The 27,861-nt window shown below is 38.8% G+C and overlaps 3 protein-coding genes across 5 annotated transcripts in view; 1 reads left to right on the top strand and 2 right to left on the bottom strand.

Moving 5' to 3' along the window:
* slc7a10b (solute carrier family 7 member 10b) overlaps window positions 1-1,270 on the bottom strand; it is a 28,418-nt gene extending 27,148 nt beyond the window's left edge. Inside the window, exon 1 of the mRNA XM_079858613.1 lies at window positions 1,127-1,270. Within this exon, the coding sequence (XP_079714739.1) occupies window positions 1,127-1,136 (10 nt within the window). The 5' untranslated portion in view covers window positions 1,137-1,270. The remainder of the gene's footprint in view (window positions 1-1,126) is intronic.
* faap24 (FA core complex associated protein 24) lies at window positions 281-4,830 on the bottom strand (the record flags this gene model as incomplete). Of its 2 annotated transcripts, XM_079858615.1 has the most annotated exons (5): window positions 4,746-4,826; window positions 4,471-4,658; window positions 2,998-3,137; window positions 1,715-1,870; window positions 1,159-1,401 (listed from the first exon to the last, which is right to left on the bottom strand). In XM_079858615.1, exons 2-5 carry the CDS (start codon window positions 4,577-4,579, stop codon window positions 1,159-1,161), a joined length of 648 nt encoding a protein of 215 aa, XP_079714741.1. In that variant the 5' UTR covers window positions 4,580-4,658; window positions 4,746-4,826. The 2 variants fall into 2 exon arrangements, with proteins under 2 accessions (XP_079714740.1, XP_079714741.1); XM_079858614.1 differs by having other exon boundaries at window positions 281-1,401; window positions 4,471-4,830.
* Window positions 4,831-4,861: 31 nt separating this feature from the next.
* Window positions 4,862-27,436, top strand: bmb (brambleberry). Of its 2 annotated transcripts, none has more exons than XM_079858611.1 (13): window positions 4,862-5,006; window positions 7,450-7,697; window positions 12,375-12,503; window positions 12,658-12,843; window positions 15,793-16,015; window positions 16,164-16,280; window positions 17,391-17,570; window positions 17,646-17,852; window positions 21,754-21,913; window positions 22,065-22,108; window positions 24,740-24,858; window positions 26,544-26,644; window positions 26,817-27,436. In XM_079858611.1, the coding sequence occupies exons 2-13, from the start codon at window positions 7,464-7,466 to the stop codon at window positions 26,944-26,946; spliced, it is 1,830 nt and encodes a 609-aa protein (XP_079714737.1). In that variant the 5' UTR covers window positions 4,862-5,006; window positions 7,450-7,463; the 3' UTR covers window positions 26,947-27,436. The 2 variants fall into 2 exon arrangements, with proteins under 2 accessions (XP_079714737.1, XP_079714736.1); XM_079858610.1 differs by having other exon boundaries at window positions 4,884-5,006; window positions 26,541-26,644.
* Window positions 27,437-27,861: the final 425 nt, after the last annotated feature.

Below are 27,861 nucleotides of genomic sequence, written 5' to 3'. Positions count from 1 at the left end.
CACAAGTTGTGTGTGTCATCTGGTGTCAGAAACCTGAGACATGGATCCACACACTTCTTGAAACGCTTATCACTTGCCATAATTGTTCTTACCTTTTTTCAGGTAATTGCAAATCAGACCCTGATGACGAAAAGAGGAGGACATGTTCTCTAAGCGCCCCTTTTAGACTTCCGGGTCACACTAGTAGTGACGTCATAGGCTGTCGCCGGTCAATACCGATTGCCGTGATTGGATAGTTTTTCAGACACCGGTTCACGTGGAGGGCATTCCCCAATAGCACCATCGACGCAGTGCGAGTTCCCTTTCGAAAGGGAACTAACAAGTGACAAATGTTTTCATTTAAAATAAAAAAGACATTAAATTACCACTATAACCAGTAGATGGCAGCAGAGGAGCACTGATTTTCCCACACATTTGCTTTTTTTTTCACACATTTTGCTTTGAAATGTATATTTAGATATTATAAAATCCCTATTATAAAATATCAAATCATGAGGAAATACATTTTAGTAATTTTATGATTAAATTGTCTTTATAATTAACAACCCCCCTTGTTAATCAAAGACAAACCCCTTGTTTTTTTTTGTGTCTAAATGGGACAATAAAGGTTGTTGGGGAGATTAAACTTAAACTCATCAACTCACTAGATGCTTTCACAGCCTCGTTGTGTTTATAATCAAACTATTATACCTCAGACTTTCAGGGAAAATGTTTTAAACAAAAAACAAAAATGATTGCAAAAAACATACCTAATGTGGTTTCAGGCCCTACTGTGCAATGAACAAAATTAAATATTGTTATCATCTAATGTTTCTGGAAAAAGTATGTGATAACGTTTTGTGTAACTCATGCAGGTAAAATAAATAAGAGAAAAAATTAGACCACAACAACAGCTCACACTGAAATGGGGTGAAGAACAAAGTGGATGCAACTGAGTCTTCAGCGCCACCTTTTGTCAAATGCAGAAATTGATATAATGTGTGGCAAAATTCAAACTAGCCAATATTACTGTGCACTTGACTATTTCATGAACAATGACAGTTTCATAGAAATTAATTGGCAATGTTAGTGCAATTAAATCCAAGGCACAGTTTAAAATCTGCTTAAATGGTGTTTATTTGCTTACTTCCGAACATCAGCTCGTGACAGCCTGCATTTCTATGTGAACTGGTTGTGGAAGAAGGCTGTGATCTGCTGGGCTGTGGCCTGTCCCACTATGGGCTCTAGTTCATGGACTGAAGCCCCGCTGAGCTGATGGATGCTGGGAAACTTCTGGAGGAGCAGCATGGCCTTCACCTTTCCAACCCCGGGAATCTGCTGAACCAGACTCAACACCACCGGCTCCAGCAGCCTGGACACACTTTTCCTGCGGAACGGGTTCTCCTTGTTCTCCCCGAGAACCTGCGGAGGACAAATGCCTTCTGAACAGCACTGAAACTACATCATGTTGCATGACATTCCTATGTATGAAGTATGATGTGTGAAGTTATGGCTTTGCAACAATGTTTTGCATGTTATTCAAAATAAACTCAACAGGGGTATCAGAGTTTATTGAGCAAAAAAACAGCTGATTGTACACTATCCTGCTTATCCCACAGCTACTTACCTGAAAATCAGTGCATGAGTCAAAGACGTAAAAGAGTCAAATATGCATGTTAAAGTATGCTATAGAGAAATAAAGTGATGACGTGGTGATGAAGTGCTGTTGACTGACCAGCTGTGCGATGAGCTGAGCAGCTTCAGCAACAGTGGACACGGGCAGCAGAGTCAGACCCAGCTCCAACACCACAAACTTCTGCAGCTCGCTGAAGTACTGCTCACTCAGACGGGTCTTTTCCACTATCACCACACCCTGGAGACCACTGTTCGCCTGCGGGAACAACCGCGTTCTGAGAGTCAGGCGGGTTTAAATTACAACACCGTAAGAGCAGAGCCTTACAAATGATCATTGTGTCTTCTGGGAAACGTGTAAATATCATATGTACACTAAATGAGAAACAAAAGATTGAAAAAAAATAAAATGCAATATTAATATACACTATCAGTCAAAAGATTGGAATAATTAATATGTTTTATGCTTTGGAAAGACGTCTCTTCTGCTCACCAAGGCTGCATTTATTTGATCCAAAATACAGTAAAACAGTAATGTTGTGAAATATCACAATTTGAATATATTTTAAAATGTCATTTATTTCTGTGATCAAAGCTGAATGTTCAGCATCATTACTCTTCAGTGTCACATGATCCTTCAGAAATTATTCTAATATGATGATCAATTATTATTGGTGCCCAATCATTAAAAATGGTTCTTATTATCAATGTTGCAAAAAGTTTTGCTGCTTTTTTGACATTTTTCTTTTCAGGATTCTTTGATGAATAGAAAGTTAATAAGAACAGCATTTATTTGAAATAGAATCTTCTGTAACATTATTAATGTCTTTACTGATCAGTTTAATAAATCCAAGCTGAATAAAAATATTAATTTATATTTACATATATTTTTTTAAATCTTACTTAGCCCAAACTTTTGAATCGTAGTGAATCACGGTTTTCACAAAAATATGCAGCAGCACAACTGTCTTCAAGCTTGATAATATTAAGAAATGTTTCTTGAGCATCAAATCTTCATATGATAATGATTTCTGAAGGATCATGTGACACTGAAGACTGGAGCAATGAGGCTGAAAATTCAGCTTTGATCACAGGAATAAATTACAGTTTAAAATATATTCGCATAGAAAACTTTAAATTGTATTTTTATAAATTGTATTATAAATTATAATGATTATAAATTGTAATAATATTTCACAATTTTACAGTTTTTACTGTATTTTTTATCAAATAAATGCAGCCTTGGTGAGCAGAAGAGACGTCTTTCAAAAGCATAGAAAAATATTCCAATTGTTTGACCACCAATATTCTAAATGTAAATTATCATAATATGAAAAAAGGTACAATTTCAGAATACCAGACAAGCAGAATGAATCGGTTATTTACGTTTCTGAAGCGGACGATCTTCCTCCTGTAGCCGTTTCCTGCCACCAGATCACTCTCTGATACATAGAGGACACAGGTCTTATCACCGAGACAGAAGTCCACAACACCCAGCTCCTCCTCAAAGATCACCTTCACACTGCCTGCGAGACAGAGAAGGTTACTGGAACACCAGCACACACACACACACACACAATCACACTCACATAAACACACACACACATAAAATCACACTCACATAAACACACACAAAATCACACTCACATAAACACTCACACACACACACACACTACACCAACATAAACACTCACTCACTCACTCACTCACAATCACTACACATAAACACTCACTCCCTCCCTCACACTCACACTCATTACACACATAAACACACTGCCAGCAAGACAGAGCCGGTTACTGGAAAACCAGCAGACACACACACACACACACACACACACACACACACACACACACACACACACACACACACACTCACACACACACTCACACATACATACATAAACACACACACACACAAAATCACACTCACATAAACACACACACACACACACAAAATCACACTCACATAAACACTCACACACACACACACACTACACCAACATAAACACTCACTCACTCACTCACAATCACTACACATAAACACTCACTCACTCCCTCACACTCACAATCACACTCATTACACATACATAAACACACTGCCAGCAAGACAGAGCCGGTTACTGGAAAACCAGCAGACACACACACATTTACGTACTTACAATCACACTCACTACACCTACATAAACATTCACTTACTCACAATCACAGTCACTACACATAAACACTCACTCACACACACACTCACACACTCACTCACACACACACACACACACACACACAAAACTAAACCAGAGCTGTGATTATACTAATTTTACTAAATTACATAAGAATAATAAGAATGGACATGCCATATTGATTGATCAAGCCAGACTGTTACTGGAGTAACGTTAGCAGAAACTGTAGTTTAATGCATCGTGCGTGTGTGCGTGTGTGTGTGTGTGCAATGCCGTAAAGAGTACGGTTATTTACCATGGTAAATTTGTATTATATTGTTTTAACCAGAACCAGACTTTTAAATATGAAAATCAAACACAAATATGCATTGTTACATTTTAAGACAGTGTTAATAATGTGGAATAGAAATCTGAAATAAAACAATAACACAATCCCGACAGTAATAGAGAAGGCCTTAAGTCAGGTACAGTTCACATAAAGGGACACAACATTTCGTGGAATGACACTTGCAAGTTGCAAGACTACGTAATTGGTATGAATAAAATAGTTAATCGTGTGCATATATGATACATAAATTGCTATAAACAAATAAACTAAAAAAAGCTTTAGCAAGACAAAAATATTAAGAGCGTTTATTTTCTCTATTTGCTTTTTAAGTCCCAGACAGTTGTGTGAAGCCCCAACCTTTAAAGCTCTGCAGCAGAGCCGAAGCTCTCCACTTCTCATGGGTGATTATGTGTCCGTATGGAGGAGAGGCGTTCAGGAGCCTCGCGGGAACTGGTTTCCAGTCCATAGCAGATGTAGAGGAGACACCAGTAACAGTTAACGTAAATGCGCTCAGTCCAATGCTAACGTTACACTGCGACCACACGCTACAAACAAACACATATTCGCCTTACAATTAGCTTGCGAGTTATTCTTACATAATGGACGCGTATAAATGCGACAGCATAACTAACTTTTTGTTGTTGTTTTATCTTAAACAATCTCCCATTTCCGAGGCAAAACCATAGAGTCTCGTCAAATCTCGCGCCCGTTTTACCCAGCAAATATCGCGATGCTTCTTTTGCATCACGCTGTCGCTTATTGGCTGATGTGAGTCCATTTAAACAGTTGAATCCTCACAAGAGCGTTTTGAGTTTATTCACTATTCAGCGAAAGGGTTGATGGATTAATCTCATTTGAAGATTCGTAGAGCTGTCTGTGTGGCGCATTTTAAGGTAAGTCAAGAGAATGTGTTATTTCGGACGGTCAGTGGTATATGAATTAAATCGTAAATTTGAATATATTTAGCCTAATTTTATAACATGCATTTCCGAATAACATGCAGATTGTTATGCAGTTTGTAAAGTCAACGATGCACGATGTATTAGTGAGATGTGTGCATCTGAACGTTTTCACTGCCCGATTCACAGTCTGTGATTCTAGTCAGCTGTGAGAGCCAAGCCCGGGCATGTTCCAATCCCACCATCCCAGTGCCAGACCACAGCATACAGCCAATGGCTTAAACTAATGCCACACTACTATACTGGCAATGGTGCACACTTAAACTAATGCCACACTACTATACTGGCAATGGTGCACACTTAAACTAATGCCACACTACTATACTGGCAATGGTGCACACTTAAACTAATGCCACACTACTATACTGGCAATGGTGCACACTTAAACTAATGCCACACTAGTATACTGCACACTTAAACTAATGCCACACTACTATACTGGCAATGGTGCACACTTAAACTAATGTCACACTACTATACTGGCAATGGTGCACACTTAAACTAATGCCACATACTGGCAATGGTGCACACTTAAACTAATGTCACACTACTATACTGGCAATGGTGCACACTTAAACTAATGTCACACTACTATACTGGCAATGGTGCACACTTAAACTAATGTCACACTACTATACTGGCAATGGTGCACACTTAAACTAATGTCACACTAGTATACTGGCAATGGTGCACACTTAAACTAATGCCACACTACTATACTGGCAATGGTGCACACTTAAACTAATGTCACACTACTATACTGGCAATGGTGCACACTTAAACTAATGTCACACTAGTATACTGGCAATGGTGCACACTTAAACTAATGTCACACTACTATACTGGCAATGGTGCACACTTAAACTAATGTCACACTACTATACTGGCAATGGTGCACACTTAAACTAATGTCACACTAGTATACTGGCAATGGTGCACACTTAAACTAATGCCACACTACTATACTGGCAATGGTGCACACTTAAACTAATGTCACACTACTATACTGGCAATGGTGCACACTTAAACTAATGTCACACTAGTATACTGGCAATGGTGCACACTTAAACTAATGTCACACTACTATACTGGCAATGGTGCACACTTAAACTAATGTCACACTACTATACTGGCAATGGTGCACACTTAAACTAATGTCACACTAGTATACTGGCAATGGTGCACACTTAAACTAATGTCACACTACTATACTGGCAATGGTGCACACTTAAACTAATGCCACACTACTATACTGGCAATGGCGCACACTTAAACTAATGTCACACTACTATACTGGCAATGGTGCACACTTAAACTAATGCCACACTACTATACTGGCAATGTAGTCCAGTCATTTTATGAAAAAAGGTTGAACAAATTGCAACAGAAGCAAACTCAACTGATGTTGTATGTTGTCAGTATGTCCTGAGTAAGGAAACAAAAGCCCCAAAGAATCCCATTAGGGGAAAGTTTTGAAAAACCCAAATAGCCTATTCATACGCCTATTCATTATTTTTCTCACGTGAATAGGGTAAACATTTTAACCTTTAGATATCACCATGAAAATTACTGAGTTGATTACTTACATCAAGACAAACAAAAAATGTATTACAAGTTTTTTTTAAATAGTTTGTTAACATGGACAAATGGTGCATAATCTAATTACATAATTTGCATAAATACCACAACAGATCTAAACATTGAGTATAGCCAGGCGAAAATGTCTTGTTGAATCTTGTTGACACATAACAGTAAAATACATGTTAAGGTCTAAATGGAACCCATTTAGGCTACCCATGAGCATTAATACATAGAGGCAGGAAGAAGTACTTTAAACCAGCCTTGATTAATTATTAAGAGATTGGGTTTGGGGCTGGGTCCGTGGGACTGTTTGAGGGAAGAACAGGAGACAAGGGTAAGGAGAATGCAGAAGACAAAAGGTAAGTCAAATAAAAAGTGAATCCCCACTTGAATGAATAGGCTATATTTGGGTATTTTTCTAAACTTTCCCCTAATGGGATTCTTTGGGACTCCCCCCAATCCCCCCCCCCCAATCCCCCCCCCCCCCCCCAATCCCCCCCCCCCCCCAGGACATATTGAGGGTACAAAATCAGTTGAGTTTGCTTCTGTTGCAATGTGTTCAAGGTTGACCCCCATTTTGGCTTAAAATGACTGGACTAATGGTGAACACTTAAACTAATAACTGACTTGTAGAGTAATAAGTCGCCATAATAACAATAATAATTGAGAATACAGGGTGGTTTCAAATGCTGGTTTCTGGATCAACTGAAAATAAGGGAAATAAGGGTTTTTTGGGTTTTTTTTCAAAACCTTTATTTCCCTCCTGATTTTGTGTTTTAATTTGCTCTGTGTGCAGGGTCATTTCTGAGGATGGGTCTCTGGTTTGTGATGCTGTGGCTGTTAAGTATGCAGTATGGCGAGGTGGAAGCTTTCTTTGACTGGCTGAAGAAGCCAGAACCAGCTCCTGCTCCTCCTCCAGAGCCGGTCTCCTCTATTCTGCTGCAGGGAGAGACCCCTGCCTTCGAAATCAGTGTTGTTGATGAGAAGTTTTTGGCTGAAGCAAAGCAGATGGAGCTCAGTCCTCTGGACAGCTGCCATTTCAGGGTAAGTCTGTGTGCACTAGTTTTACCATACAAAAAAAAAAATCAGCACATGACTTCACTATCATGATTCTTTTAGCTATTTTTAACTTCTGTTAAAGTAAATGTTGCTCAAAGTTTTAAAGGGATCGTTCACTAAAAAATGAAAATTGTAAACTCACACATCAGATGTGGTAAACAGAAGCTCAAGCATGTTGAACCAATGAGGTTCATTCTCATGTTACGCAGCACGTTTGAGCTTTTAATGTGCAATTAAGTCACAATTTGAAGAAAAGTTTTTTTTCCCATGAGACTTTACTTCCTATTTTTTTTTCCATATGTGAGGGAGAGGAGATGGTCAAACAAGTGCTGCCATCTTCTGGTTATAGTGGTCATTTCATGTCTTTTTTTAAAATCCCCCTGTGGCTTAAATCAACCTTTTAAAGCTGCCGTCGGCAAGATTTTTTTGATCATATTCACTGAAACCGACACTATGATCTGACAGAACAACATAAATCAGCCGGTTTTTGAAAAAACCCCGCGCTTCTACCTCCACCTAGAGCCTGTTATTTGTTTTGCAAAAATCCACCGCTCCCGGTTCTTCTGGTCCAATCAGCGCAGGAGGGTGTGAGATCTGACTGTCAATCACAGTTCGTGCACACGCCACAAATCCCCCCTCCCCTCTCGCGCACGTTACAACATCGCATGCACACGCCTGAAGTTCGCAAGTGCTGGATTGAATGAAGCGTGATGGCAGAGATAAAATCTACTTACAAGCTTCCAATTCCTCGGTTAACAACCAGAGCTAGGAGGTCCAAAACAACCAAGGAAAAGAATGTGATGCTTCGATGCTGAAGAGACGGTTGCGTTCACAGAAAATCTGGTGCACACGCACTGACGAGCACAAACTCGATGGGAGGGTGCTCGGTGGTAGTGGGGGAGGGGCATGAGAGTTGTAAACTTTCACAATTTTGGCTAAGTCCCCTCAATCTGCCAGACTTGCCGACTGCAGCTTTAATGTTGTATGTGGCAAAAAAAATTATAAATAAATAGACTATTAACTAACTGAATTTGAACTAAAACATAAGTAAATTTTGAATCAAGTAAATTAATGAATAAATTGATGTAACATAATATAAAAATAAATATTTCCCAAATAATATTGTTCATGCATTTATAATAATTTTTTACAGTATTAATGTCTTTACACATGAAAATATATTAGCTGCTTTTTAAATCTTAGATTGGGGGTCCCTCGCATGAGGATGATCATATTTGGGTCCGTGCGGCATCTGAAAGATTGAAAACCCTTGTTTTAGGCTACTGTACTGTCAATGACAATCTTATGTTATGGTCACTGAAAAGCACATTTTGCACAAAACGGGTTTTAACGTGCAAGTCTTTGAAAATGATACCGTTATCATCTCTGTATAAATTACAAAAACGTGAATTTGTGAAAACAGTGATGTCATGCACATGTGTATTAGGCCTACTTGTATCAAGGGGGTAATGTTTCAGAAAAAACTGAAGCTTCCCCGGGCGCCGCCATTGATTAGCGGACCATCACCTGCTGTTAGCATTCCATTGACTCCCATTCATTTTGGCGTCACTTTGACAGCGAATAACTTTACATCTGAGGCATTTAAAGACATTTGTCCATTATTTATTTCTAAAGAAACACGAAAATGTATAAAAGGCTCCATTACCTTGTATCTTACGTTATGGCCCTGTAGAAGCAGTTTTTGTAAAAATAGGCTAACGATTGCGTCATAACCACGCGACTCTCTGTCGCACAGTAGAGAGATTACCGTATGGACAGGAGGAGAAGCTCGCAGGCGATCGGGGGGACGTGGAGGCAAAATGACAAAGTAATGAATCAGAATACTTAGCAAAAGTTTATCCTGCTCCAGCTCATGGACACCTCCTACTCACACTCTCCGTCTCTGCAAGATTCGGAAGGGAATGATTGAGATTTCTCTCGGCACAGCTACTAGAAGACAGACGGGTTGCTCACGTCACATCTACGTCGTTCAAGCTCAGTTTGAGTCTGTGCAGTACGCTCGACCCCCAGGAAGTGAGTGCTTCTAATTGACTTCACTTTTCTCCGTTGAATCCAATGGGGTCGCTGTGTCCATTTCTTTTACTGTCTATGACTTGTATAGGCGTGTAGTGTTTCTTTACAAAGTCGACATTACAAAGTTATTTACATCGCCAACTACTGGCCTGGCATGAATAATACAGTGTTTTTATGCGTCATTTTCACGGATCCGTTTTGACAATGTTGTCTTCTGTAAGGCGAATAAACGCAAAGTAAAAACTTTTCCATTTTTAGTACATCATTGTCGTGTAAACATTCCCTTAATTACCTAGTGCTAATAAATAATGCATGCAAGTCATTATGAAATCAAAATTGTCATTCTGCACTTCAGCTTCTCATCAGATTGTCCAATCAAATGCTCTCTAATATCTGGACCGTCCCGCCCCCTACACTATTAAAAAAAGCTAAAGCTGCGTCTGAAATCGGTCACTTGTTCATACATTAACTGATTTTTATATACAGTGCCCTCCACAATTAATGGCACCCCTGGTAAATATGATCAAAACTGGCTGTAAAAAATAAATCTGCATCGTTTATCCTTTTGATCTTTCATTCAAAAAATTTGCAAAAATCTAACCTTTCATTTAAGTAAAATAATTGAAAGTGGGGGGAAATCACATTATGAAATGAATGTTTTTCTCCAAAACACGTCGGCCACAATTATTGGCACCCCTAGAATTTTTTACGAGTAAAATATCTCTGAAGTATATTCCCATTAATATTTACCTTTTTAGTACACCAGGGTGACTAGGAACATGAAATTGTCCAGCTATGACTTCGTGTTTCACAGGAGTTTAAATATGAGGAAACACAAAGGCCAAATCCCCTGAATCATCCATCACAATGAGTAAAACCACAGAATATAGTTCTGATGCGTAGCAAAAGATTGTTGACCATCACAAAATAGAAAGTGGCTGTAAGACAATAGCTAAAGAATTGAAAATCCCCATTTTGACCATCAGGGCAATAATTAAGAAGTTCCAATCAACTAAAGATGTTACGAATCTGCCAGGAAGAGGACGTGTGTCTATACTGTCTTAATGGACGGTGAGGAGGAAAGTTTGAGTGGCCAAAGACTCTCCAAGGATCACAGATGGAGAATTGCAGAGATTAGTTGAGTCTTGGGGTCAGAAAGCCAAAAAAAAAAAAAACTAAAAAAACCCTACATCCCCACATGTTGTTTGGGAGGGTTTCAAGAAAAATCCTCCTCGCTCCTCCAAAAACAAACTCCAGCAAATTTAATTGTCAGACATGACTGGAGCTTCAAAAGGGACCGGATTCTGTGGTCAGATGAGACTAAAAAAATAGCTTTTTGGCAGCAAATACGCTAGATGAGTTTGGTGAACACAAGGATAAAAAGCACCCCATGTGTACAATTTAATATACCGTTGGATCTTTAATGTTGTGGGCATATTTTTTTGCTGGAGGTCCTGGACTTCTTGTTCAGATACATGGCATCGTGGATTCTATCAAATATCAACAGATAAAAAATCAAAACCTGATGCCTTCTGCTAGAAATCTTATAATGGGCCGTGGTTGGATCTTCCATCTGGACAACGATCCAAAACAAACATCAAAATCAACACAAAAATTTGTGCCGGAGCACAAAAAGAAGCTTCTGCCGTGACCGTCTCAGTCCCCTGACCTGATGAGTGGGCTGAACTGAAGAGAAGCACCAACATGGATCTGGGAATCTGAAGGATCTGGAGAGATTCTGTATGGAGGAATGGTCTCTGATCTCTTGTCAGGTGTTCTTCAAACTCATCAGGCATTATAGGAGAAGACTCAGAGCTGGTATCTTGTCAAAAGGAGATTGCAAAAAGTATTTAATAAAAGGGTGCCAATAATTGTGGCCAACGTGTTTTGGAGAAAACCATTTATTTCATAATGTGATTTTCCCCCCCACATTCAATTCTTTTACTTAAATGAAAGGTTAGAATTTTGCAAATTTTTTGAATGAAAGATCAAAAGGATAAACGATGCAGATTTATTTTTTTACAGCCAGTTTTGATCATATTTACTAGGGGTGCCATCAATTGTGGAGGGCACTGTAGTGCATGCCTGGGACATAGTACATTATGTAGAACATAGTGAATGATTCAGACAGTATGAATCTGTTTATTTTAGGGTGGTGGTGGTTTTTTCTTTTCTTTTTTCTCTTTTGATCAAGTTAATTTTTATTTTCATTTATGTATTCCTAAGGAGCAGCAGATAATTTTCATTTAAAGACAGACACACAAATAGCATGTTTTTGCTTCCACTCAAAAGATGGACAGTTCTCTCTTCTTGTATATGATAATGAAAATTAAATGTGATGAACAAGACACCCAAAGTATTTTATTTTTCTCCTAAATGCGTGTTTTCCATACCTTTCTAGTTTAATAAAGACACTCATTATACTTTTTTGGCACGTGTCAGATTAACATCAGAGCAAATTGGACCATCATCTTGCAGTGATCAATGGTGATCTCAAACTAGCCTGTTTTTTCAGTCGTAAATGCGTGAATACACCAACACTGTGTTCATCAAGCCACTTCTTGCAGACTTTAAGCTATAAGTTATTCTGCCCATAGACATATTGTATTCTGCTTTTTTTTTTAACAGGTTGTTGCTCAGCTCAAAGCGACTTGCAGCGGCCTGTCAGAAGAGCAGTTGGCCAAACTGGGCGTGGCTTTGTTCAACTGCCAATCAGAGGTGGAGGGGCGCAGGACTTACCCTTGCACTGAACAAATGGTATGGTCAGCGGTCCTGAACCTGCTGAACTGTTTTTCAGTTAAATACTTGTCATTCTGCCAGTAAAACAAGCACTTCTAGTTGTGTAGCGCTTAGCATCTAGAGTTAACTGAGTCGGATTTAATGAATAATGGATATCTCTCTCTCTCTGCAGTCTTTAAAGGAGTGCACAGCGGACATGGACTCAGACACATGGAACGCGTATCACATTGTCAGTAACCGAGCGCGCGCCGTGTGTTATGCCACGCGCCAGCAGCACTTTCGCAAGCGAGCGGAGCTAACCGTCAACGCCCTGATTTCCACCGCAACTAGTCAACTGCATGCTATGAAAGATCTAAAGGTGTGTTGTAAATAACTTTTATTTAATTTATTTTATTCTTAAAGGGTTAGTTCACCCAAAAATGAAAATTCTGTCAGTAATTACTCACCCTCATGTTGTTCCAACCCTGTAAGACTTTCGTTCATCTTCGGAACACAAATTAAGATATTTTTGATGACATCTGAGTGCTGGATCACTCCTCCGCAGGCTTATGGACACTATAACTTCCTGGCCCAGAAAATGTATTAAAGACATTGTTAATATAGTCCAAGTGATTCCAGTGGCTCAATCTTAAGTTTATAAAGCGACGAGAATACTTTTTGTGCGCAAAAACAAACAAAAATAACGACTTTATTCCACTTTTCATTTCCTTCTCTCTGGGCCTCGAGTCTTTTCACGTAGTGTAATAGCGTAGCGCGTCTGTGTTGCACGTCAGACGCATCACACACATGACCAGCTTCGACCAATTGTGAGCCTACGTGGTGACGTGCAACACAGACGCGCTACACAAAAACACTATGTGAAAAGACTCGAGGTAAAAGTGCCTGCTTTTAAACGAAAGTTTGCCTTGGGTAGATTAACAAAAAGACCCTAGATTGCATTTTGGCGAGAGTTACGCTTTAAGCCTTGTCTGTGAAACTGGGGTGAGGGAGATATTTTTAATGAAACCTGAGAGATTTCTATCCCAGATTTTGGAGAAGTTTTTATTCACATATAAACATTGATCAGCACACATTCATAAACCTCATCAAATATGGTAAGTTCAATCATACATGCCTGATGCTTGAGAACAAATCTCATTGGTTATTGTGTCAAGTAAGCACGGTTTAGCTAACTTTTACCATATTTGATGAGCTACGTTTGTGCATTGATCAGTGTTTCTACAAGATGTGAATAAATGCCTAGATTAAATCTGTTCTAAGCGATCGTGTCTCTTCAGAAGTGTTGGGTTAAACCGCTCGCTTCATCAAGACAATGTAATTTATGATATGAACTTCTTTGGTGGAATAGAATGGACGTTCAATGAAGGGACAGAAATCTCTCAGGTTTGTCAGATGGGTTTGGAATGACATGATGGTGAGTAAATGATGTCCGTATGTGTTTTTGGGTGAACTAACCCTTTAACTTCCCGTCCCAGTAGTGTCAGCAGTGTCTCTGGAGAGGAATAGTCCTCCACAATCCACGAGTAGATTAAAGGCCATTCACATCGCACAGACAAACGGCAAACGAACACCAGCAAATAAGCTGGCAGTTGGATTTAGAATTTTAAGAAAAATATTCAACAATATTCAAACACTGATTGAACATGATGAAAACAAACCCTGACCAACATCAACACGGGTAACACACTGATCAGACAAAAAACCCCAAAAACGTGTTTGTTTGTGCGGTATGAATTGGCCTTAAAGGGCCCCTATTATGCTATTTTAAAGTTTCCTAATGTTGTTTTGGAGTCTCCTACAACAGGTTTGCATGCATCAAAGGTCAAAAACGGTGTAAATTTTCTCATAAAATACATTTGCACATCACCACATTTTCAGTGATTCTCAAACGACTCGTCAGATGAATCAATCTCTCTAAATCCCGCCTTTCTGCAAGCTATCTCAGAGCTTTGCTCTGATTGGCCAGACAGCTACAGTCTGTTGTGATTGGTTTACCGTGTACAGCGCGTCGAAAACAAAAACACCCATTGCCATAACAACGTCAGCTCTGCGTGTCCTGAGGCCTCCTGCACCGTAAATTAACACAGTAACGAACAATTACATTGATTTTAACATATCAATGCGAGCGTGAGTCCGATAATGAAACACTGGAAGAACTAGTTATTCAACCCGAACCTCCATCGCAAGGACGACTCGAGCAGGACTCAGTGTTTCTCAGTGATGCACTACTCAGTTTGAGGGACATTATATGAGATGTTGCAACTGTAATTCCTCAGCATCAGCATTAACAAGTGCATGTCCATCAAACGAACCGATTATTTTACTTGTACTAATTTATTTACTGAGGATTTTTCTAATTTGTTGTGGTTAACTGTATCAATAACAGTGCATACATTAGCCGAGCTCTAGCGTGAATGACTGACAACACAAACGTTGGTAAAACAAATCTTGCTCCATGCTTAATCTTTCCTCAAAGTAGTGAGAATGACAGACAATCTGCATTAATAGACACAGTTTTAGGTAATGGTGGCCCACAGCTGATCAGCAGAAGTATTTCAGTAAGACAGTGATAACGTGAGTTAGCCAGTTAGCAGGAGACCTACACAATATAAAACTCAAAACTGAGTATTTTGAACACCATCTTTCAAGAGCAAGTGGTTTGCGAATCCTGCATTGAACTCCGAGATTTGAGAAGCAGTCGTCAGTGAAATAAAGGGAAAGTTTAGGATTACACTGCTGTGATATCACGGTAAAGATGAACTTTAACCACTGATTCTTCACTTGCTTGACCTTGGGCAGTGAAAAGAAACTGGCTTTACCTTCACATTGTAGAGCACAGTGTCTTCTCGACATGATGCTGTCCAGTATCCACAGGAATCAGCTGCTGGTTTGAGATTCAAGTTTCCCTGGTGTCTGCGCGTGCAATAAGTGGGCGGGCAATATGCTAATGTTTCGTCTTGACATCACAACGAAACGGCTTATGACTTGTTTGAAAAACAATTAATTTCGTTGACTCAGAGTCGACTCTTACTTTTGAAAGACAATAACTTTTATATACGGTGCACTTTCAGGTTTAAAACTTTGCAGGATGTTTTCATTCACTTAGAGCTGTTACACACTACATGAAAGGTCATTTTCAAAAATCCATAATAGGGGCCCTTTAATAGATAAGATGGATAAAATCAAGTCACTATTTTTTCCTGCTTTAATCCCATCTCATTCTTATTGGTTATTGGATTACCTTTGGATAATTATGGATGATTATTGGATGAGTGTTTAATGGTTCTGTATTGGTGTTGATCTGCAGGAGGGTCAGAACGAGCTGAGGGAAATGACCGCGGCGTCCCTGGACAAGCTTCTGGAGGGTCACAGTGCCCTACAGCTCCAGCAAGTGGTCCTGAAGGAAGGCCAGGAGCAGCTCGACTCCTCCATCAGTGAAAACCTGCAGAGACTGGCCCAGGAGAAGGCTCTCATCAGCACCGGGCAGCAGCTGGTGGCTCAGTTAATCCAGGGCATTACACAGAGGATGGGTCAGTCACAGATAAACACACAAGCTGTGAATTCTCACTGTATCCGCGTTTAAAATGTATCCATAATGGCTTGATTAATGCTCTGCACAGTCATATTTGATCATTCACGGTTCTCGAGCGCTTCATCATGTCCGTGTCACGTTTGCAGAGAACGTAAGTGGGCAGCTGAAGGATCAGACTGCAGAAGTGCAGGAGGGACATCAGGCGATTCTTGAGGACCTGGCTGTGGTCCGAGGAAGCGCTCAGGACATCTACCATAAAATGGGTGATTACTCGCCAATGCTACACTTCCTGTCAGGAGTTTGGAACCTGTTTTTATGTTTTAAGTGTTTACATTTATAAGCATCTTCTGCTCACTAAGGCTGCATTTATTTGATCAGAAATACAGTAAAAACTGTCATTAATGTCATTTATTCCTGTGATCAAAGCTGAATGTTCAGCATCATTACTCCAGTCTTCAGTGTCACACGATCCTTCAGAAATCATTCTAATATGATGATTTGATGCTCAGTTATTATTGGTGCTCAATTATTAATAATGGATCTTATGATTAACAATGTTGGAAACAGTTTTGCTGCTTGTTGAAAACTGTGATATTAGTGTTGTTCTAAATGTCTTTAATCACTTTTGATCATTTGAATGTGTCCTGGCTGAAGAAAAAAACTTTTATCATGGTTTCCACAAATCATCATATTAAAATAATTTCTGAAGGATCATGTGACACTGAAGACTGGAGTAATAATGCTAAAAAAAACAGCTTTGGTCACAGGAATCAATTACATCTGAAAATATATATAATTAGGAAACAGTTATTTTAAATTGTAGTTATATTTTACAATATCACTACAGTAGTCAACATTTGAAGTGGATCAAAAAAGTTAATCAAAGTTGTCCTAAGACAAGAACAGGTATTGTTCAAAATTCAAGGTTTTGATCCACTTCAAGTGTTGACATTAACTGTATATACTGTATTTTTATTAAAATAAGTGCAGCTTTGGTGAGCAGAAGAGACTTTTCAAAAACATATAATCTGGCAACACTTTGTTACATGTACTTACCATATTAATAACAGTACATTATGCATAATCAGTTAATTGCATTATTAAATAATTGCAACTAACCCTCAACCAAACCCTGTTCCTAACCCTATAGTAAGTACACACGTTAATTAATATTACTCGGTATTTAAATATATAATCATACTGTAACAATGACATCTTAAAATAAAGTGTAACCTAAAATCCTAATTATTCCAAACTTTTGACTGGTACTGTGTACATCCAAAATTTCCTTCAAAACATCCTAGATTTCCCAGAATGCCCTGTCTTGGCAGCTAAGCTGAAATTATGGTGTTTGTGTTGATCCCATGATGCAGAGCTCAATCTGAAGGGCTTCCTCCAGCAGCAGAACGCCACGGCTCTCTTCTACTCCGAGCTCGCCGGTAAACTGGAGCGCATGAACGGCACTCTGGGATACATGCTCCGGTATCTGGACAACATGCAGAATCGACTGGAGGACAGACTGCATGTGATCCAAGGCTATCTTGGCTGTGCAGGTACTTCTTGTTCATTCACTTGTGCACAGCTCAACAATAATAATGTTACTGATACATGTTGAATTCTCCTCCTAGGCCTGAGCCTGCGTGCTCTGTGGACGTGTGTGATGCACGCTGGGTTCTTCCTGTTGTGTGCGGTCCTGCTGTCGTTCCTGCAGTGCGCCACGTTCTCCCGCGTCTCTCTGCTCCTCACCGTCCCCATCAATGCCATCGCAGAGATCAACCAGCAGTCTGCGCTCGACCTGGTCTCGCTTTCTCTGCTGCTGTTCACACTGTCACTAGGTACTTTATCTGTTCTGAGAACAGTGTGTCGTTCCTGCACCACTGCTGACACCTTATGAAGTTAGTGAAGTGCTTGTATACAAGACAAGTTAGGTTAGATCTGTTATGGTTTTTCCTTGGTTACACACTCCCTCAGCTGGACTCAGTGGCAGAAGAGCTGCTGTGTGACTGGAGTTAACAGGAGAAACTGTGAAAACACCAGTAAAACAAACCATTATCAGTTTAAACTAAAGGTTGGACTTGATATAGTGTTCCAAAGATCATGTATAATTGACTTGCAGCCAGGAATCGTGTTTCCTGACATTTATATGTCCCTGATATCAATGCAAAATAGGTCTAAATCCATATGATCACTCGTATGAATGTTATATATATCGTCATATCATCCAGCCCTAAAGCTTGTATAGTTATTTGTCAGTGTTTATTTAAAAACATCCGATTATGCAGAATATAGGATGGAAAATATTGAATTGATGAGTTGTCAATATAATATATAACAATACAATATATAGGGTATGATTTTACCCCAAAATTCAGCATATTGACACAAAATAACTTTCGATGCCTGGATCCAGTTGTTTCTATGAACTGCAGCGATACTTTTTCTTCTCTGTTCTGTAGTTTTCGGCAGTCGGTAAAAATACACCTCAGATTTCTTGTCAAATCTATTCATATAGTCCGTCTCAAAGCTCTTTCCCGTTTTAGATGTTTTGTGTGTTTTAAGGCATTCACGCTGAAAACCAATGCTGCCACTCAGTGTGTGACCGCAGTCACTCCAGCCGACGGTGACGTAACTCGCAAATACTCTATTGTACGGTGTTTCGCATACACACCAGTGTTTCACATTAATTACCTAGGCTGTGTCGCCTGCCACCATTTCCTAATGAAACTCGCCTTTCTTCAAGATCTGACTTTTTTAAAAGGACTAAAAGGACTCCAAATAACCATATAAGACCACAGAGTCCATATAATTCACCATACCAAAGTGCACATGAAAAATCTGATAAATTATAACAATTTTAAATCTTAAGAAAAAAATATATACATACATTTTAAATTATGAAAATTAGAGTGCAATGTCAAGAACCTTGAGGGGAAAATGTGAAATGCATTTTTAGAGGTTTTTTATTTTTATTTTATTTTTTTTAGTACAAAAAAAGTGAAGGTGCGACGCCTAACAGGAGCACATGGAGATGCCGCACTGACCCGACTGCGTATAGATACTACACAGATCCTCCTCCTAAAACACTTGCCAGACAGGAATTTGGACAAATTCACCACCATAGTGAAATGTGCTCATGCAAAAATATCATAACAGTTTTTCCCATTAATAATAATGGAATTGCGTGCAGGGTTTACAAGTCTGACATTTTTAAACTTTTTAATTAATTTTTTTCCCCATGGGTTAAAGGTTTGACCTGGCATAAATTCTATTTGACTAAAATGCTTGTATTAAACTCTTTTTATATTCTACCAAAGATAGAAGTTGGGCCACTGGTAGGGAGCCTTTGAGCTATGATCACCACGATATAGTGGTTTTCAATTTGTGTGACAATAAAATATGTATTTTATGTAAGGGAGTGGCATATTTTGAGTTTTGATATTTGAGATCTGGTCATTGGGCTAGTTTTGTTATGCAGACCTGGCAACCCTGGTTATGTGCCTAATGTACAACTGCTGTAGGTCTTCATCTTGATTACAGTCATCATCCATCAAAACAGTGGACCGAAAACATTCCTGGAGTTTACCAGCTTCAAATGATCTGATATCAAACAGAGACACTAAAAGAGAACTGTCTCTTGTCCATAAAAATCAAAAAAATTATAATTGATGCGACCAGATTGTTTATACTCGTTATCAAATTGGCGGTTCCAGAATGACACAGAAGCTCTTAATATTAGAAGTTCCACCAACATGTACTTTTTATCCCTGAATCGTGTTTTAAACCCTGTGAGAAACCTTTTTTGTTTTGTTGTAATTAGGGTTGGATATCTTCTTTTTTTTTTTCTTTTTTTTTTTTTTGATACCGGTGCCAAATCGATACTTTTAAAGCGGTACCGGTGCCTGATCCAATACTGTACTTAAAAAAAGAAAAAAAGAAAAAAGAGAGCCTCAAAACGATGGTGAATGACATTTAAAGAGCAGCTCTATTTTTATTGAAAAAAAAAATAAAAATTCTTAAAATTGAATATATTAAAATGAGTAAATATATTAAAATTTGAGTAAATATATAAATAATTAGTCTGAATACAAAACACAACAAATTTAAATACACAATAAAACCTAAGCCACCTAACCCAAATACAAAAATGTAACACTAAAGAACACTACAGTACGCTACTAATAACAGCAAAGTAGTCTGTATTCTTGGTTTGCTACAAACCAGCTTTAAATTTCAGCAATTCTTAAAATGCCGTAATGCTAAACCCCTCGTGGAAGAAGAACGCCGTCATGTTTACAACTGTGGCAATGAGCGCTCATCAGGATCAACTGAAGGCTGGATTTTCGTGAGGTTCTCTATTATTGCAGTAACGCACAACGTTCTTGAATGATAGAATGAATAGAATAGAATGAGGCATTTATATAGCGCTTTCATATGTTCTAGTACACCCAAAGCGCTTTACAATCATATCAGGGGTCTCTCCTCAAACCACCGCCAGTGTGCAGCATCCACTTGGATGATGCGACGGCAGCCACAGAACAACGGCGCCAGTGCGCTCACCACACACCAGCTATAGGTGGAGAGAGACTGATAGAGCCAATTCAATGTAAGGGGATTATTAGGAGGCCATGATTGGTAAGGGCCAATGTGTGGAATGTGGCCAGGACACCGGGGTTACACCCCTACTCTTTATGAGAAATGCCATGGGATTTTTAATGACCACAGAGAGTCAGGACCTCGGTTTAACGTCTCATCCGAAGGACGGTGCTCTTTGACAGTATAGTGTCCCCATCACTACACTGGGGCGTTAGGACCCACACAGACCACAGGGTGAGCACCCCCTGCTGGCCTCACTAACACCTCTTCCAGCAGCAACCTGGTTTTTCCCAGGAGGTCTCCCATCCAGGTACTAACCAGGCTCAACCCTGCTTGGCTTCAGTGGGCAACCAGTCTTGGGCTACAGGGTGATATGGCTGCTGGTGATATGATTACTTTATTAGATGTACGCTGGTCTGTTAAGTCCAGCTACAAGTAAATGCAAAGGCTTTTTTACTCTGTTTCGATTAAACACTGGGATGGGATGGAGCTCTTAATTTTGAACTCTCAAAGTGCGTCAGACTGATGCATTTAACTTAGCCATACAGTTTTCATACGGGGTGAAATGCCCTGGACCGCCCCTAGAGGGACTGAGGTTCATCCCTCACAGCCTCACAAAATGTTGTGGGAAAGAAACACTGATTACATTCTCTCTTAATCTAATGCCTGAAAACGGCTCCATTTCATGTTTCATGTCCAATCACATCAGTTATGAATTGCATGAATCATTGAAACGATAGCATCTATTTCCAGTTCAAAATGGCCATATTTGGTGAAAGTGGAGTTGTTTGTATCACTTGATATTACTTTTGGTTGTTTAACATTTCTGTCGTAAAACAGTTGTCAAATATTAAATGTTTAGCTACTTGCGTCTTACCTTGCACTCTTTCACCATTAAAACTATTTGATCTGATTGGCCATCTGGGCTGCTCTCGATACTCAAATAACCAGAGCAACATTTTAAAGAGTGGTTATTTTGGGCAAAATGAATCAACAAATGACCTGTAGTTGCACATTAAACTAGGAGGAAGAAATTTAAAGTTCCAACAGCTTCCATGTTTCACCTTTAACTGCATGACTTTTACAACCCTCCTCTCCTGTGTTCATGTCTGTCCTCTTGACGCTCTTGTTGTTGTGATCCAGGTCGCTGGTTTGTGCTTCAGGTGCTCTGGACGTTGTCTAAAGTGAAGGGCCAGACCTGCAGCCCTCCTCCTCCTCTTCCTCCTCTTCCTCCTCTGGGCCCCAGTGAGGAGAAGACCCCAGAGAGAGAGCGCTGCCCGCCGTCCTCGTCCACGCCGCTCCTGTGAGTCTAGGACTGCAGAAACTTAATGTTAACTATTGCAACAACCAGTTCTCATCCTTACAAGCCAATTAACATGCTGTTGTATGCTTGCTTTAGTTGTTGTTGTTGTTTAATATAACAGCTAATTTTGTGTGTGTTCTTCTCGCTGTAGAAATGACCCAGACTGTGATTTGGAGGTGGAGAGCTTCATGATGGGTATTTTCCTCTTGTCTCTCTTGTTAACAGCCACTGTGTGTTATATGTAGTTAATGGTGCTTGCTCATATGTAGAGTTACACAGGGTTTTTACAACTATTAACTTTTTAAGTCTCACAAAGTTTAATGCCGTATGTCCACAAAGAACAAATCCAGACAATCTCAAAATAAATCATGTTATCTCATATTATTTTGTTTAATTAAACAGGCTGGGGCTGCAACTGCAAGTTTAAAGTTGGCATGAAATGAAAATTATTCTAAATGCATATAGATCTTAGTGTGAGCAATGTATCTGTGCATGTTTTTATGGTTCAAACCTTCTTTTCAAGACAATTGACTTCTCTCTGGTAACTTTTCCAATCATTTAATTTCTTTAAATCCCGCCCCTACACGCTTATGCCACGCCCACATTTCAACAGCCTATCAACAAGCGATGCATAGAACCAAGTCCCCGCTCTACTTTTTTTTTTCTTTCTTTTTTTCTAAATGCCTTACATTTGGATGTACATCACAATACGGGGGGGAAATATCTCTCTACTTTTTATTTTAACTTATTAAATGCTAAGACATTTAATAAGAGTTTTTGTTCCATAAACACGTGTTGAAATTGGTTTATGGACTAATAAATCAAAACGCATGATTTAGAGGTTGATTAATAATTGGATTTTGCTGATACGCTAATGTTTGTAGAGAATTATTGTGCTAAAATTACTAGTAAAATCTCTATATTGAATGTGTTATATAATGTTCTTAGTCTTTTCCTCCTGTGATGGGCAGCCCAGAGAGAAGCCGCACATGTTTGCATTGAAAAATTTGCCAGTTACAATTGAATCAATTTCAGAGTCGGCTAAATATCAAAATATCTGTAATATCTAGAAAAAGTTTTTTAATTTTAAACAAGCCTGAAATACACTGCAATTCTTATTTTGAAATCTCTCTGCTTCTCTACTTCTAGCTGCTCATTCAAAAAGATTAGGGAGATAAAATATGCACTTTTACAACCATCTAAACCTTATTTTAATATTAAAAACATGAAGTAAACAAGACAGTGCCGAGACAGTTGAAAAGATGGGTCTCGCTCCGCTTGGTTTGATGTGGTTTGAATTAATTCAATTCACATTTATTTGTTTAGTGCGTTTATACACATCGTTTAAAAGCAGCTTTACAGAAAATGCATGCGTCCACATTACAATATAGAGTGATCTGTTATCAGAGGTGATTGTTTCAGAAATGTACATATACAAATCACACAGTTAGCTAAAAATGTATTAATTTAAACCAGTGTTACTCATTGCGCGGCTCGCGAGCCTCATGCGGCTCGCCAAGCTTTAATTTGTGGCTCGCATGGCGGTAAATATAATACGTTGATATGATAATGCATTCACTAGAGATATTTCATAAAACCATTAATAACAAGTAGGGCTTTAACATAACCCTTTAAAAACTAAAAGTGTCAGCTCTATTACAAATAATTTCGATCAGATTGAAAGGGGTGGTTTATCGAGAGAACGTGAAAAAACTTGATCGACTGAAAACCGAAACTGAAAGGACGACGTATGACGCGCCGAACGAGCTGTTCTCCTGATGAATAAAGTGTCACATAAATGAGTGTCCTGTCATTCTATAATTCTCCTTTCACTCATCTGTGAAGTGAAGCAGGACAACGGCTCACCAGTCCTTGTTTCAGATTATCATACAGACGACTTTGGGCATTTTTACTGCGTGATAAATACAAACAGCACGGCACAACGGTTCATATGTTCATATTCCGATTTGAATCTTTTGACTTATAAACACGCACATCAACCCGATCATGTATCACATCACGATGTTTAGCGTCCATGTAAACTACAATACATTCAGATTCATCAATCGGAATGAATTCAGTCCGACTGAAACAAAAGTTGTGCATGTAAATATCCAGTCTCTGCAGAGATGCCAGTTATATGGCGGTCTTTCCAGCTCTTAACGCTGCATGTGCTCTTGGTTGGTTAGATAGGCCTACAAGATGGGCTAATGTAGAAAAAAAATAACTTAAGGTTATTCTGAGATTAATATTTTCTGGAAATCCCTTTTTTTGTTTTCTTTTTTTTTTTCATTAAAGGAAATCATCTTGTCTCGGTTACAAATTTGACTGATAAATTATAAATAATGTTGTTTTTTTTCACCCTTTTATATTTATTGCATTGCATATTGTATTGTTCAGTGGTGACAGATTTATAGGCAGACATGGTATTTATGACTGGATGTAACTTTTTATACTTTGCGGTAAAATGGCTCTCCTACTGACTTTGTCCTATCAGTGCGGCTCGCATTAAAAATATAGTGAAGACCACTGATTTAAACAATGTAATATAAGGCAGAAACAATGAGCTCATTGAAGTAATGAATACTTGTTTGTTAACAAATGATTGACATATAGAAAATTGTAGCATTGGTGCATGTATTGAATTGAATTGAATTGAATTGAATTGAATTGAATTGAATTGAATTGAATTGAATTGAATTGAATAATCACCTTAAAACCCCTCAGAACACATTTGTAACACAACACAGTAGTGGGTTTTCACACAGACAAGCACTACGTGTTATTTTGTTCAGAAAGTGTTAACAGTCTAGCTTCTTGCTGTAGGTGATCCATGCATCCTGGCCATGTCTTCATCTGAGTCTCATCCAAAGTTCAGTCATCTAACTTCAGGCACACCCACCCATTCAACCCCCAGACTCAAGAATCGACACAGCATCGCAGAGGTAAGTCGTGGTGTTAATAGTAGATCTTATTTCAACAAATAAATAGAATTAAAGTCTATATCGATTGATTTATCGATATTTGGATATGTGCCAAGTTTACACAACCTTATTACGTTATTAACTCACAAATGCAACCAAAATGTATAACATGAACGTTTAATTAAACTCTTTGAAAATTGCCTTCTCCTAATTGGGACATTTACAACAAGAGTTTTATTGGCAAAAACATAACTTAATTCTTTGTTTAATTTATTTATGGTGCATTCCAACTATCAGTCAAACTGCAGCTGGGTTGTTTTAAGTAATAACTCAAAAAAACAGGTAACTTAAATTAAAGTTCATTTAAAAAGTATATATGTATACGTTAGTTTTTTTATTTATTTTTTTATCAAAAGCAGTTGTTTTTTTGGCAAAAGCAGAAAACTCCACATTTCATGTTTCAGAGTTAAACAAAACCAAGTAATTGCTATGAGATAATAAAACACTCGGTTAATCTTTGTAACGTCAATCTCCTCCGCTGACATTGATGCCTGACAAGCTTTATTGTTGTGATTTTACAGTGTGAGCTTTTCCGTCAACACTGTAACGCTCTGCTTTAGCAAGTTTCCGTGAAAAAGTTTCAGCTTTTATTTTCCTTCAACGCCCCGAAGAAGATATTACGGGTTCATCAGGTTCCTTGAAATTATCCATCCTTGATCACTTTTAGTCAGCTTTGACGAAACTCCTCTGAGCTAGCGCGTATTTTCAAAGTGACTAACAGCCTTGTCACCTGACCTGAATACTGCGCACTGATTCGCTAAAATGGATTTATCAGGTTGTGTTCAGACAACAAGGGTGCTTGTCGGTCTCTGCTGTAAAACATAACCTCGTGAATACCGGCTTTTGTGACAAAATATTGTTTAGGGTTCAGTCAATCTTGTCAGGTGTCTATTTCAGCTGAGGAGATTAATGTTTCAAAGACACACCGGCAGACAGTATGGCAAGTAAACAAAAATGCGCGCTTTGGCAGAAAAGCATAGACTGACGTTATGTGAGGACGTGGAGAGTGTCAAAATAAAGGTACCTTATATTGATATTTTACGTGTGGCATCGATGTATCGTTAGATGTTTGATATCGATGTATTGTTACACTCCTACAAAATTACACACATAAGTTTTTCCTTGAAGAAAAATTCTTAAAACAGCTTGAGGGTAACTCGACACCCTTGCCTCATTTAGGATGCGTGGTTCTATGAATATGCAAATGAGCCGCGCCTCCACTCACTCACTCAGCTCAGAGATCCACTGGTTAACGATCACACATTGATCTGATTGGTTACAAGGTAGTTTGTGACGTCAGAAACACCAGCGATTTCAAAGCGTGTTTTTGAGACTGTCTTTGGTTCACTGCAGTTTTAAGCAGAAAATACTCAGCAATGGTGTCGACTTATGAATTTACACATGGTTTGTCTTAAAGCACATTAAAAACACCACAGAGACATATAAACATTAAAAACTTGATCTTCACCACAGGGGGGACTTTACAGTATATTAAGACCTTTTTTGAAAATGCAGTAGAGAAAAAAAAAAATGAATGAATGTCAATAAATAAAACTAACAGTGTTGGTGTTTTTGCTATAATTTGATGGACTGCAAACTGCAAGGTTCTTTGAGAATGGTTCTTGAAGTCATTATGTGATCAGCAGGCAGTGCTGGAGAATGTTCCTCTGAGGAACCTAGGAGGAGTGTTGGAGACCGTGAGTCACTCGCGAAGCTCAAGCCCCAACAATTCACTCGCCAGCAACAGGTGAGGCTTTACTGAAGCCTTAAAGTCAAAATTTACTTAAAACTGACTTGTCTGCAGCTAAATAAAGAGGGCAAATGTGAATGGATTTATAGGAATCCAATATTTTGATTCTAAATCTTTGGTCTCGCTATGGATAGGCATTTAATAATTCTTTTTTTCTTTTTTTGTCAAGTTCTTTTTCAGGCCGCTCACTGTGCAGCGGTGTCACTCGGCGGGGTCAGCCATGCAAAAAGAGGGCTGTGTCGGGTCAGGACTACTGTAGGATTCATGATGGCGGCCACACTTCCTACAGCCGACTCTGAAACGGATTCAACAACTCATTTCTTTATAATGGACTTCTCTTTACAGAAGCATCTGCAGAATGTACATTGCACTTTTCTCTTTACTACTTAACTGTGTGATCATAGTAGTGTTTTTAGTCATGGTGGATTTTATTATGTTTGTTGTAATACCACTTTTAGATGTATTCTGCATTATTTATAATAAATTTTTAAAAATTAAATTACAATGCACGCTTTTTACTAAAATTGACTAGATTTCAGCGTGCTTTTTGCAGATGTATTGTCTTGCAAGCCTTTTTTTGGGGAAATAAATGTTGCACAAAATGAGTGTCTTTGCATGTCACGTTGATGAACTGGAATGCTGACTGACGGATCTCTGGAAGGATTAAAGACTGCTAGGCGAGTGTGCATGGCCTGAAATCGCCCCGTTTCCACCTGGTATTAACATGCCATGCATCTCAAATGTGACTCCTGTGAGCATTGTGATCAGATTTTGTAAAAACCCTCTTTTTTTAAAAAGGGCCTTTAAAAGTATGCTTGGGGTGTAATAATACACTCATGTCACGATTCAATACCATTCAAGATACTCATGATATCTATAAATTTATACATATCTATAAATTTAGATATGTGTCTAGTCTGAACTGTCTTGGTACACTTGTAGCTCCACACGGGAGTCAGTCTGCAGTTGCTGCTATGTAATTAATTCATCTATATGAACATTTGTGTCGCGTCTTATAATGCGCGTGGATTGCGTGTTGGCCACAGTGATACTGATAAATCACGCCGTGTCGTTGTGGACAAATTGATGGAGAGATGTGACATTTTGTGTGTCCAGGAGACGTTCCTTGCTAAACAAGAACTGGATGGATTAAATTCCCTGCATAGAAACTTTCATGGAGCGGGTGAATCAACAACAGACTTAAGTGCTAAAGT

Source organism: Squalius cephalus (genome assembly GCF_949319135.1).
Source record: "Squalius cephalus genome assembly, chromosome: 23".
Classification (NCBI taxonomy): Eukaryota; Metazoa; Chordata; class Actinopteri; order Cypriniformes; family Leuciscidae; genus Squalius; species Squalius cephalus.
The sequence above is the reverse complement of the archived record's forward strand: the minus strand, read 5'-3'. Positions and strand labels throughout refer to the sequence as shown.